The 13,311-nt window shown below is 37.3% G+C and overlaps 2 protein-coding genes across 2 annotated transcripts in view; both read left to right on the plus strand.

The window, feature by feature from the left end:
• LOC115424810 (interferon-induced protein 44-like) overlaps window positions 1-2,731 on the plus strand; it is a 34,758-nt gene extending 32,027 nt beyond the window's left edge. The window contains exons 7-9 of the mRNA XM_030142226.1: window positions 1,656-1,746; window positions 1,852-1,952; window positions 2,081-2,731. Of these exons, the coding sequence (XP_029998086.1) occupies window positions 1,656-1,746; window positions 1,852-1,952; window positions 2,081-2,242 (354 nt within the window). The 3' untranslated portion in view covers window positions 2,243-2,731. The remainder of the gene's footprint in view (window positions 1-1,655; window positions 1,747-1,851; window positions 1,953-2,080) is intronic.
• LOC115423645 (interferon-induced protein 44-like) overlaps window positions 1-13,311 on the plus strand; it is a 108,149-nt gene that overhangs the window by 29,961 nt on the left and 64,877 nt on the right. The gene's annotated exons all lie outside the window — the stretch shown is intronic.

Consider the following 13,311-nt stretch of genomic DNA (forward strand, 5'->3'; position numbering starts at 1 on the left):
AAAATTATCACTTGTGGCAACATTGTGCTGTAGTTCATAGTTATAATAACGACCTTCACACACTTTTAGGAAAGTATGAAAGTTCCAAACATATATGTTTGTTTTCAGCAGTGATGAATGTAATAGATGACAGATGTCGTCAGTGTGAAATGTAACCATAACTACCACATGTAACCAGTGTAGGTCTGTTTATCTGTTTAATGTGATTTAGCTGAAATTGAATGAATGTTATTTGAGACAATTTATCATTTGTGGTAAAAAAAAAAAAAAATGGAGTTGAGTGATCTGACAATTAAATGAGATAGAGATAGATAATAGAAGGAATATTATGTTCTTTGTAAACACTAATATGTTTATTGTAATGTTTATGTAATGTTTAGTATAGACTATATACAAAACACTCATATCTATGTTGAATGTGTTTGTGTTTATGTTCAATATGTACCAAATTTTACAGCGATGGGAGGAAAGAACTCTAAACCTGAAGTGAAGCCTCCTTCATTGTGTAAGATATTAAAAACACTAAAGAACATATCTTAATCTCTGACATGATTATACATGTTTCTTATATTTGATAAATAACATGCTTTATCTCACTAGTGCTTGATAAAGAATGGCGACCTGTACCATGGAAGTGAGTGTCTTTTAATTCATCTTTAATATGTGCTTTTTGCTCTAACATGATACATATATTCTGCTGGTTTAATTTCCTTTTACTGTGTTTCTGTAGTTTCCTGTTATTTGGTTTGACCAGAGCAACACCTAACTTCATAGCAAGTGAAACATATCAGCTCTACAGACAAAAAATAATACTAAACATCCTTAAATTTTACTTTTTAATAGTGCTAAAGCTGAATATCTACAGTCTGTGAGGTGTTTTGAGCCTTTTCAGCCTCATAATGATGAGAGGAATGAAGATCAGCATATTAGAATTCTGCTTCATGGACCAGTTGGTCACGGCAAGTCCAGTTTTATCAATACTGTGAACTCCGTCTTAAGAGACAGAATGACTGGACGAGCTTTGGCGGTTGCATCTGGAACATCCTTCACCAAAAAGGTGTGAATTAAAACTGAGGAGGAAATGACAAAGTTCATGTATTGTATTTTATGCATAATGAGAGATAATATTCTTTTATTTAGTGTGTTTCATCTGCAGTGATAATTACAGCACAGATAATTTACTATCAGCTGTATTTGTTTATAATCTAGTGAATAATAAAGGACATTGGTGTGATCATGGTGACACCTCTGTTATTATAAGTTAAATTTTCTGTTTTACAGTACACAACATACAAAATTAAAAAAGGAGCACGTGGGACCTTTTACCCATTTGTCCTCAATGACACTATGGGCCTGGAGAAGGACCATGGAGTTTGTGAGGAGGACATCAAACTAGCCATGATGGGACATGTCAAAGATGGTTACAGGGTAAAGTAACTGAATTAAACTTTTAAGCAACTAACTGTGATGTGCAGAAATATGGTACATTTGATCTAAACTATGTACATGTATTGTAGTTACATGTAGTGTATGGAGAAAAAATACAGATGAATAGTATTTTTGTTTTTTTACAGTTCAATCCACACTCCACATTATCCACAGATGATCCAGACTACAACACAAACCCCAGTCTGAGTGACAAAGTGCATGTTCTGGTTTGTGTCGTCTCTGCCAATAAAGTACATTTACTGGATGATGGTGTTAAGAAGAAGATGACCACTGTGATGCGAGAAGCTGGTGATATGGGTGAGTATGAAAAATTAATCTGGGGGTTGGTTCATAAGTAAAGTTAAAATAATGACCTGATTAATATTAACTTTATTATCTTTGGCGTCTCCTCTTTATCCTCAGGGATTCCTCAAATGGTTATTCTCACCAAAATTGATGAAGCCTGTCCTGAGGTCGATGCAGACGTAAGAAATGTTTACAAAAGCAAGTTTGTGAAAGAACAGGTAGGTCTAAATGTATTTGTTTCTTGTTTACAGAGTTAAAATCTTACATTGAAATAACACAAATATCCTGTTTGAGTGTTAGTTTGCAGTAACTTCTTTAATGTTATCTTGTTAATTTGACAACATAGATGGAGCTTCTGAGTGAATCACTGGGTATTCCACTGAACTGCATCTTTCCTGTGAAGAACTACCACTCAGAAATCACTCCAAATGATGACCTTGAAATGCTGATACTGATGGCACTGAGACAGATGATCAACTATGGAGAAGATTTTGTGGACAACTTATAAATGCACATGAGACAAACATTGCTTCAGCGCATCATGAAAAGAAATCATGTCAAAAATTGATATTGTAGTCACACGCAGTGGGAAAAATAGATATATGTCTTTTATTATACCTGATAAATCAAGCAGAAGTGCACTGGTTTTGCGCAAATCTTTAACTAAACTTGCAAATGTAAATACTGAGACAAATTTTGCTTCAGCTCAACATGAAAAAGAATTGCAAAAAATACATAATGTAGTCATATGTTGTGGGAAACACATGTAGGGCTTAGTTTACAGTTACAGTATTATACCTGATAAAGCAAGTAGAAGTGCACTGGTTTAGTGGAGATCCTGAATTTAGTTAAAAACTAATATTAAAAAGACTCAGTCTGTAATTCATAATATCACATACTGCTTTCCAAACTGTTTCTTTTTAACATTACTTAAATATACTTTAGGATCACCTCTTCTAAAACATTAATGTCAGCTGAAATGATAAACTGCTATGAACTTGTACATATAAAATAAAAATACATTGTGACCAAATGTGTGAAAATGTTACATTATTTAATTGGTTTGTTGTGTTTTTTTCTCTTGTCAGGCCTAAGATTTTTCTTTTTTGTGTCTTTCATCAGTGTGGTCGGTGCAGATAACGGTACAGTGTTAATGTGATGCTGATGTCATCACATGTTGTGGTCAATGACTCACCTGTTGTGATGATGCCTTTAAGTCCTCACAGAAATGTAGGTCTACAAGGGGCTTAGTTCAGGGGATTTCTATTAGGTTTAAAATGAATAAGAACTTCAACTGTGATCCCTGCAGGTCTCCATCCCTCTTCTAGATACCATCCACCCACATTTATCTAGTCCAAATGACAAACTGATGTTGCTATAGATCCCAGTGACGTTAATCATGGAGTCAGTGTCACACTCATTCTTGGCATTCAGTTTGATGTCATCCATGTAGATTAGGAGGCTGATGGTTGTTCTATTTCAGAACTGGGTCCCAAAGCCCCTCTTGGTGATGATCTGGCTGAGGGGGTTGAGGCCTATGCAGAACAGCATGGGGGTCAGAGCATCTGTTTGGTTTATGCTTCATTGGATGGTCACCTGCTCAGCTGTCTGTGAGTTGTCCTCCAGTCTTCTGCAGTCTCATCAAGTTATGGATTAAGGCTCTTAGTGTCCTGTCCATGTTATACAGCTTTAGTCACTCCAGTATGTTTGTTACAAAAAGGAAGAGAAAAAGACGTCTGCAGTAAATGAGAGTAGAGCAGAGACAAAACCATGGAACTGGAATCACCATGTTTTTATACGGTACCACATCCTGCACAGTGTTGTTGTTATCTGGGGGCTACACACAAACAGATGACTCACCTCTTCTATTAAAATACAGCTGTTTTGCACTTTGCACCCTCTGCTGATCTATGTAAGTCAGTGCAATCTATGTTTTACTCCTGATGCAGAAACAATAAGAAACAAACTAATTCATGTAATGTGCTGTACTTTTCCTATTCCCAGAGACTAATATGGTGGAAACACCTGCACTGAAGGACATCCCATTGTGTCAGTGTCACAGAACCCAGACAGAGCACACATCATGTTTGATCAGTCATAAATATGTGGATATAAGACTCATAGTGAAAGGGTGGAGACATCTCAGTGCTTATCTGCAACTCTTTAAACTGCATCACCACTGCAGCTTTATTAAAAGCTGTTTATTTTATGTATTACATAGTATTACAGATAATTTGAATGAAACATTGGGAAATATAATGCAGTGCAGTGTTTTTCAACCTTGGGGTCAGGACCCCACGTGGGGTCACCTGGAATTCAAATGGGGTCGCCTGAAATTTCTAGTAATTGATAAAACAAAACAAAACAGAACAAAAATCTTACTGATAAAAAATATATGGTGAGCTAAGAGAGACAATCACAATCCATAAAAGACACGATAAACTGTGAAGCTGAAACTAAAGCACTGTGGTACTGTTTATCTTTCACATTTTCACTGTGGTCGGTTTCAGATGCTGCAGCTCTTTCATAATTCATAGTCTGAGTTCTTGTTTGTTCAGTATTAATTGTCAGCCTTGTAAATCCAAGATGGACTGACTGTACATATCCTGACCAAGGAAAATAAAATTCTCCCTTTGTGCAGTAATCTACACCTGGCTTTTCTGCCTCTGTCCATAATAATATACATTATATAGACTAAATGTTGTCTAAAATTAACATTTATTTGCAACATAGTATAGCAAACTATTACATGATCAAAACAAATTAATTTTAGCAAAAAAATGTCTCTGTTTTGAATGTCTGGGGTCACCAGAAATTTGTGATGTTAAAATGGGGTCATGTGCCAAAAAAAGGTTGGGAACCACTGAACTACATACTTCTCAAAAAAACTAGGTTCAATGGACAAAATTCTGTGGCTAGTAGTAAAAGTGAACTCCTGAGGCAGACAAAGGGTGATCTAGTAAACGAAACAAACATACACCTACATGACACAAACAACCATTATTACTTGTAAGTATGCTAACATCTGTGCTAGACAACAAGCATCCAGGCATCATTCATTAAATAAGTTCATTAATGAGTTTATAAACAACTAAACACCGTTACAACCAATGTCAATTATCCAGAGAACAAATCCACTGAAATATGTAGAATATAGATAATTTATCTCATCAATACTTTCAAGTGCATCAGCTACAATGCCAAGTCATTTAGACACTTCTTTTTCGTTCAGCTCTCACCATTTTCCAAAAGCTGGACCAAGGCAGACTCTTGTCTTGTTCCTCATTGGGTCATGTACTCTTATTTTATTCTTTGCTTCCTCTGACAACAGCCACCTCTTCCTTTTCTCTGCCGGCTCTGCTGTGGTAAAAGCCTGTGAAATGAAGGTGTGACTGGCTTGTGTAGTTACCCAGCTGTACCTGGCTGGGGGGCGTGTTTGTGTCGCAGTGTCGTAAACTGTGACGTTTCTCACGGGAGACGAGCTCTAGGCCACCGGTATGGTGACAGAGAAGTTGTAAGAGGGATATTCAGCCCTAAAGACCCTCGTGGGAAGGGGGAGGCCTTCCATTCTCCCCGTAACAAAACATTTAACAATCACAATTACAATGAAGCTGTTTAATTAAGGTAAAAATCTTGAACAGTTCTGCTTTAAGCAAGTAACTGTGGTGTGTAGAAAAATGATACATCTTATCTCAAGTATGTGCATCTATTGTAGTTACATGCAGTGTATGTAGAACAATGCAAATGAATTGTATTTTTGTTTTTTTACAGTTTAATCCACACTCCACATTATCCAGAGATGATCCATACTACAACACAAACCCCAGTCTGAGTGACAAAGCACATGTTCTGGTTTGTGTCGTCTCTGCCAATGAAGTACATTTACTGAATCATGATGCTATGAAGAAGATGAGGAATGTGAGGTTGGAAGCTAGTGATATGGGTGAGTACAAAAAATTAATTTGGGGGTTGGTTCATAGGTAAAGTTGAAATGATGACCTGATTAATATTAACTTTATTATGTTTGGTGTCTGCTCTTTATCCTCAGGGATTCCTCAAATGGTTATTCTCACCAAAATTAATGAAGCCTGTCCTGAGGTCAATGCGGACATAAGAAACGTCTACAAAAGCCAGTTTGTGAAAAAAACAGGTAGGTCTAAATGTGTTTGTTTCATGTTTACAGTGTTATAATCTTACACTGAAATAACACAAATATCCTCTTTAAGTGGAAGTTTGCAGTAACTTCTTTAATGTTATCTTGTTAATTTGTCAACATAGATGGAGCTTCTGAGTAAATCACTGGGTATTCCACTGAATTGCATCTTTCCTGTGAAGAACTACCACTCTGAAATCACTCCAAATGATGACCTTGAAAGGCTGATTCTGATGGCACTGAGGCAGATCATCAACTTTGGAAAAGATTTTGTATAACTGCTGGTTGTTAAATATGTACACGCTTCGTACTGATGTCCACAGCAAGTTTATTCTTCATAGAAGACAGGTGGTACACCGTGAAACACCGTGAAAACTAAATCCAAACAGAAAACCAAACAATGTTTTACCCAAATATTCATACAAAACACTGTAAACATAAATTAAAAGTCACTGTCACCGTGTTCGCCTGGTCAACCAACAGAAAATGGGACGGGGTATAGTTCTCTCTGTTTGGACCCGCCAGATCTGTCCTTTCCTCCCGCGTTGTCCTTCGCTTCCGTGTTGAGGTCACATGACTGTATGTGACCTTTGACCAGGACGAACTTACTTATTAAAAATACTTATTTAACTTACAAAACAACTTAAATTACAACAAATCACATATTTCAATAATGAAGTACAAAATAAAATTAACCCAAAAAATCTAAAATATAATAATCAGATTAATAAACAACTGTGTTGCCATAGAAACTTCACAACCTGAAACTCTATCCGTTACAATGACCTGATTAATATTAACTTTATTATCTTTGGTGTCTGCTCTTTATCCTCAGGGATTCCTCAAATGGCTATTCTCACCAACATTGATGAAGTCTGTCCTGAGGTCGATGCAGACTTAAGAAACGTCTACAAAAGCCAGTTTTTGAAAAAAACAGGAAGGTCTGAATGTGTTTGTTTCATGTTTACAGAGTTATAATCTTACACTGAAATAACACAAATATCCTCTTTAAGTGGAAGTTTGCAGTAACTTCTTTAATGTTATTTTGTTAATTTGTCAACATAGATGGAAGTTCTGAGTGAAGCACTGGGTATTCCACTGAACTGCATCTTTCCTGTGAAGAACTACCACTCAGAAATCACTCCAAATGATGACCTTGAAATGCTGATACTGGTGGCACTGAAACAGATGATCAACTTTGTTAAAGATTTTGTAAATGACTGTAAATGCACATGAGACAAACTTTACTTCAGCTCATCATAAAAAAGAATCATGTCAAAAATTCATATTGTAGTCACATGCAGTGGGAAACAGATCTATGGCTTCATTTACAGTTATGTCTTATACTATATCATACTGGATAAAGCAGGAAGTGAACTGGATTATATGCAGATCCTTCACTTGTTATAAACTAACATTATCACAGTGGAACCTCACAGTATGAATTTAATTCATTCCCTGACCATGCTTGTTCTGTGATTTACTTTTTTTACAAATCAATTTTCCCCACTGAAATGAATTTAAATATAATTAATCTGTTCCTGCTACCAAAAAAAGAGCAAAAAATACTTTTTTAATGGTCTTTCAAACAGAAAAAGTCCAGTTACAAAGAAAATAATTATAAAAAAAAAGACTGGTTTTATTGACTTATTTACCTTTAAGATGAGATGATCTGTGCACGAGGAAAATGGAGGAGGAGGAGGAGGGTTATTCTCTGGAGGGAGAATCTCCTTCCAGTAAATCATCAGGTAGAAGAATTTCTGACATTTTCTCTCACTTTTCACTTAATTTGTTCTTTCTGGCCTCACTTTCATCACTGTCTGCACTTGCAGGTCATTTCATTAAAAAACTATCCAGAGAAATGTGTTTGTTCTGCTTTTTAAAATGCTCTGAAAAGGTGCCAGACCATTGTCATTAAATAAAGCAGCTGCACGCCCTGAACTTCAGTTGTCTAAATAATTTTTTTTCAACAAAATCAGAAACTTTGCCATTTTGTCAACACTTCTTTTAATTTACTCGTAGAGATAGCCTCATCCACGACACTGTCCTCATTTGGGAATTTGGTCATTTCCTCCACTGCCTCTGAATGTTGGAGCTCCTGAATGTGAAGGAGCCTGAACCTGTTGGGAGGAGCACCTGCTCGAACTGTGGATAAACACTTGTATTTCAAGAGAAAAAATCACAAAAAAGCATATAATCTCATACTAGGGCTGCACGATTAATCGATTTTAAATCGAAATCGGATTTTTTAATTAGGACAATTTTTAAAAAAGGGAAATCGTAAAATCGATTTCTTCTCTCTCATGCCTCCGGGCCGCGCGCCTCCGCGTGCCCGCGGGCTACCGTAGGCTCTTCCTGTGACAGCGGTCTGTCACAGAAGTCCGTGTAATGACCGGACGTTAAATCTGTTCATGAACCCACAGTACTTATACCTATATAAGCCGTGGCTTCACGCACGGATCCCGCAATTGAAATATAACTGCTGCGGATCACTCATCTTCCGTTGTCCCGGATCCGTACCGTACTGTCTTCTTCCGAACCGGGTCCGGGTCTCGGGGTCATCAGCCTCAGCAGAGGAGCCCACACAGCCCTGTGCCCACACACATCCACCAGCTCCAGGGACAGAATCCCTCCAGTGTGTCCTGGGTCGGTCTGTTCCACGCACGGATCCCCCAGTTTAAATAGAACCGCATGTGGATCACTCATATTAACCTGGTCCACGCACACACGCACGACTGATGCCTGTCACTGACTTACACTGGTATCACTGCTGTGGGCCAGATACCCAGAAAAGAGAAAAAAAAAACTTTTTTTTTTTTTTTTTAAATAATTAATTTAGTCCTCTTACTTGCTAAATTTTTCATTCACAAATGTAAGTTCTGTGACACAAAACCACATATTATTTATGTTTTGTAAGATGTTGAAATTTATTTAAAGCTGTTAGATAAATGTGGAAACAAAAAGGTTGTAACAACTATCAGTATTTGCTCTGATTTGGACATTTTCTTATAGTGTATTCCCCCTGACAAACTTATGTTATTTTCTTGTTGTATACATTGTTTGTATACTCTACTTCATTTCAAAGATTTAATGAAGAGAAAAAACAAAACAAAACTGTAGGTTCATCACGTGATCCCATCACAGCTTTGAGGTCAGAGCAGTGGCTTGCATTGTGGGCTGCTCACGAAAACGACATCTTGACTGCTGTTGCCTTTTCTAGTTATACCCAAAAATCGAAATCGAAATCGAAAATCGAGTTTTTAGAGGAAAAAATCGGGATTTTTTTTTTTGCCAAAATCGTGCAGCCCTATCTCATACTACGGTGCACTTGTACTGTGAGGTTCCACTATATCATAAAAACACAGTGTTATTAGTTTAAGTCACATCATTACATACTGCTTCTCAAACAGTTTCTTTTGGACTGTATGTTTTTAAACTTTGGGATCATCTCTTCTAATGCATATTATGATGTTTCAGCAGCATAAAGTCACTGGAGAAAAAACTTAAGTTGTGCTTCTTGAGCCTGCATACACTGCACAATTTCAAGGAGACAGTTTCATTTACTTTAACTATCAACACCTGGAAAATACAGCACATACTCTATTGCAACAGCACAGACAGTTCAGTCATGGTGTCAAACTAAAACATTCCCTCCACCCAATCAACTCAACTACTCTCCCCCCATAGGCACAACATGAGTCACAAGACTACACAACACATAACAGGAACTAGCTTTTAATGCATATTTTCAACATGCAAAATACCAAACCATCACACGACTCAGCAACATTGCAAACCACACGAGTCACAAGACTCAGCACAAACCGTCCAACAATGCAAACAGTGTGGCACACTACAATATTAATGTCAGCTGAAATGGTAAACTGTTATGAACTTGTACTAATAAAATAAAAATAGTGTGTGAAAATGTTGCTTTATTTCATTGATTTGAAAATAGCAAATCAGTTAAATTAATTGCTGAGTACTGTACTGTCTGGTTTGATAAGTACTGTTAGAAATATAAGACTTTGAGGGGCACAGGTTAAGGAATGTCTTTTAGGTTTACATGTAATAGCACTTCAACTCAGAACCATTGGTTTGGTGAAGGGTTCTAGGTGGAACTAGAATGTTATTAAATTATTAATTCCACTAGAGAGTTGATTAAGACATTTGCAACAAACAGATCTTAAAAGATTTGAAGAAGTTCCGCTTCCTCTGCTGGTATTTAACAGGTAGTATGCACCAGAGTGACAATACAGACCATGAACCAGCAACACCATCCAGTGGACAAACAGTGTATTAGGTTTTCTACCTGATATCCATGTTTCCATTTTCCATTTCAGTTTCCATTTCTGATTTCTGGTGCAGGACCTTAAAGAAATGACAAATTAAAAAGGTAGGGCATCAGTAAATCAACATACTGTTGTGATGACCCACGTGGTCCTATTGGGTCATGTATTTCTGCTTAGTTTGGATTCTGTTGACAGCTCTCTCTCCCTCTCTTCAGTGCCACCCATTACTATGTGATACATTCATCAGCTGCAGGTGTGTGACTGGTGGAACCTGACACTGATTGGCTGGAGTGAGGATAAAAACTGACTGATGCTGATTCTCTGCCCCTTCTGCTCATCCCATGTCCAATGACAGAGGCCTGGTGATTGTTGTGTTTGTTTGCTGTGAAATGAGTGAATTTTGTAAATATTGTAATTGGATTAGGTAGTGTAAAAGGTAGAAGAAAGTAAGAAGGAGAAGTCCTTTTAGTTTAGTCATACTTTTTGTCCTGTTTTTGGTTAGGAGTTAGGTCACACCTATTGTTTTTGTTTCTTATTTTGTTTTGAGGATTAGATAAGGATAGGGTTGTGACATCATTTTGTTTTTAGTCCAACGGCCTGAAGGGTCTGATGGACTGTTGGTATCAGTTGGCGTCTGTCTGTCCGTAAACAATTTTTCAAGAATCTTCTTCTCTGAAACTGTCAGGATGACTTGGTATTAGTTGTGGAACATCTTTGTGGTTAGGTCTACCATGTTTGTTCAAAGAACTGGGAAATATTGATTTTTTTAAAAATAATTTTATGAATTTTTGAAATTTTAAAAATCCCCATTGGTTTATAATGAGACACATTTCAAAGTGCTATGACTTGAAACCAGTTGAAGATATTTGCCATTTCTCAATATGCGTTCTTGTCTGTTCTTCCATTCTCGTGAAACATCACCAGCCGTGGCCCAAGTACTGTTCCAGCTGAAAGTTCACATAAACCAAGAACGCATGAAATACCCAGATGTTGTTCTTGTCAACTAGCTTAAACCAAGGATGCACTGGTGGGTGACTCGTGTAGACTTGGCTGGGAAATAACTCCCAAGATGCATTTCATGTCAGCTCGGCCGTGAGCCAGGCAGACATGAGCCCACTGGTTTGGGTGGCTATGCCCGACTGAACTGATGAAATGTATTAGTTTTGAAAAATATACAAAATGTATTAAATGACATGTAAATACTAGTACAAATGTATTGAAGTCAAATTGAGTGACACTGTGGTGATTTGAGGGAAATGATACAGCAGAGACAGGGAGGACAGTTTACAAGTACACAGCCGTTCCAATTACAGATAGACTTACATTCTCAGGAAGTCTGTTCTCTGGGACTGTTCTTACCAAGACTGTACTCACCAAGATCCAGAAACTGTACTCTGTGTTCTTGATATTGAGAAACGGTAATTGATATAACTACTCCAGGCAACAGGAAGTCACATATGGGCTTTCATTTGGTGCCATGACCCTTGACGTTGAATGACCTTGAAAAGTCAAATGAATGCCAATTAATGTTGTTGTTACTGGTAACTTTTGTCTGGGCCTCACATTCTTGGGGATGGGACGAGTGTGTACTTTTAAATATGTTATGTTCAGGTTTCCCCTAGGCCAGGGACATAACACTGTGCATAAACTACAGTTGTACTGATGTACAGGAATTACAGATCTAACATCATAAGGTCTACAAAAAAGTAATAACTTACCATTGTGAAACGTCCTAGTCTGGACTGGAAAGGTTTCATTGCTCTTTTTTTTTTGGTCAGATTCAAAATAATATGACAGGATTGACATCATCTTTCTACCATTAAAGTGAGTGTACCTGAGCGTAGTCCACCAGTCCAGCCATTGGTGAGTAAAACCAACCTCATGCACAGTTTTCTTCCTTTTATGCTTTTACTTGAAAACCCTTGACAATAAGATGTTGAGAAGTGTGATGACTATTGTACTGATGTTCTTTCAGTAGAGGCAAAGATAAGTATCTGCCATATGTGAAGGATTTTCAGCCTCATGTATATGAGGTCCAACCATGCAGTGGTGGGCTGTCAGGGCCAGGAAGGCCTTCTCTGTTGGCCTTAAAAAATCTGATATTTACTTATAAAAAAGGACAAAAAACATAAACCTGTTAATAAAGTACATTATATTCACAAAAACTGCCACTTATTTTTTAGTCTATGACAACACCCATTTCTTCTCTGTTGGCCATTGTGTGTTGGAAAAACACCTATTAAATCAAAAGCAATATATTTTACCTATGCAAGTTGTTACAGATGTGGTTTTCTAGCAGTTTGCTCTGCAGCAGTATATAATATAAGCCTCTTTTCCACCAACATTCCCAGGAACTTTTATTACCAGGAATTTATTTACCTGGGAAAAAGAATTCAACATGGTGCAGACATTTTTGAGCATATTTGATGCATATACGTATTCAGATGGACAGACAGATTATTGCAATGCACATGTAGGAGTGAGTGGATTACGTTCAAAACAGTGTTGTCTGTCCACTTCTAGTAGCTTCTCTTCCTTTCCTCTATTTTCCAAATTATCAAAACACAAACAAAGTGAAGCTTGTAGAAGTTAAATAAACAAGTTTGCAGAGCATTCGGTTTAAACCTGCTACATACTCCACAAGAACAGAAAAAAAATGTTGTTGCTTCCTGGGCTACGAGAACAAATCAAACAAAATCTAGAGTTTGTAGACATTCGTGGAGGAAGCATGTCTAGGATGATTCGTACAAACCCACCGTTTGTAAGTCTCTTTGTGACCGAGGCATTAGTGCTCTTTCCTTGAAAATGACAACATCCGGTCTCAGAAAATGAAAAAAACGGGTATTTTTGGCCCGTTTTTTCCATTTTTGTCAGGTAGTAATGTCACGGGATGACAGAGGCTGTTATATGTTAAACAATCTTACATGGCGATGCTTTTAGTGTGTTTAATGCTTGCTGTGCATTTTTTATTGTAAATTTTATATTGCATGGTGTGTGTGTGTGTATATATTATATTCTGACTGCTCAGTTTGCAGTGATTTTATATGGACTAAGCAGAAGCCATTGTGGATTGGACTTTTTTATCCAGCACTTCTGTCTCCCCCTGTTCCTCTCCACCTACACTAACTACCG

The sequence above is a fragment of the Sphaeramia orbicularis genome, chromosome 8 (genome assembly GCF_902148855.1).
Source record: "Sphaeramia orbicularis chromosome 8, fSphaOr1.1, whole genome shotgun sequence".
In the NCBI taxonomy this organism is placed as follows: Eukaryota; Metazoa; Chordata; class Actinopteri; order Kurtiformes; family Apogonidae; genus Sphaeramia; species Sphaeramia orbicularis.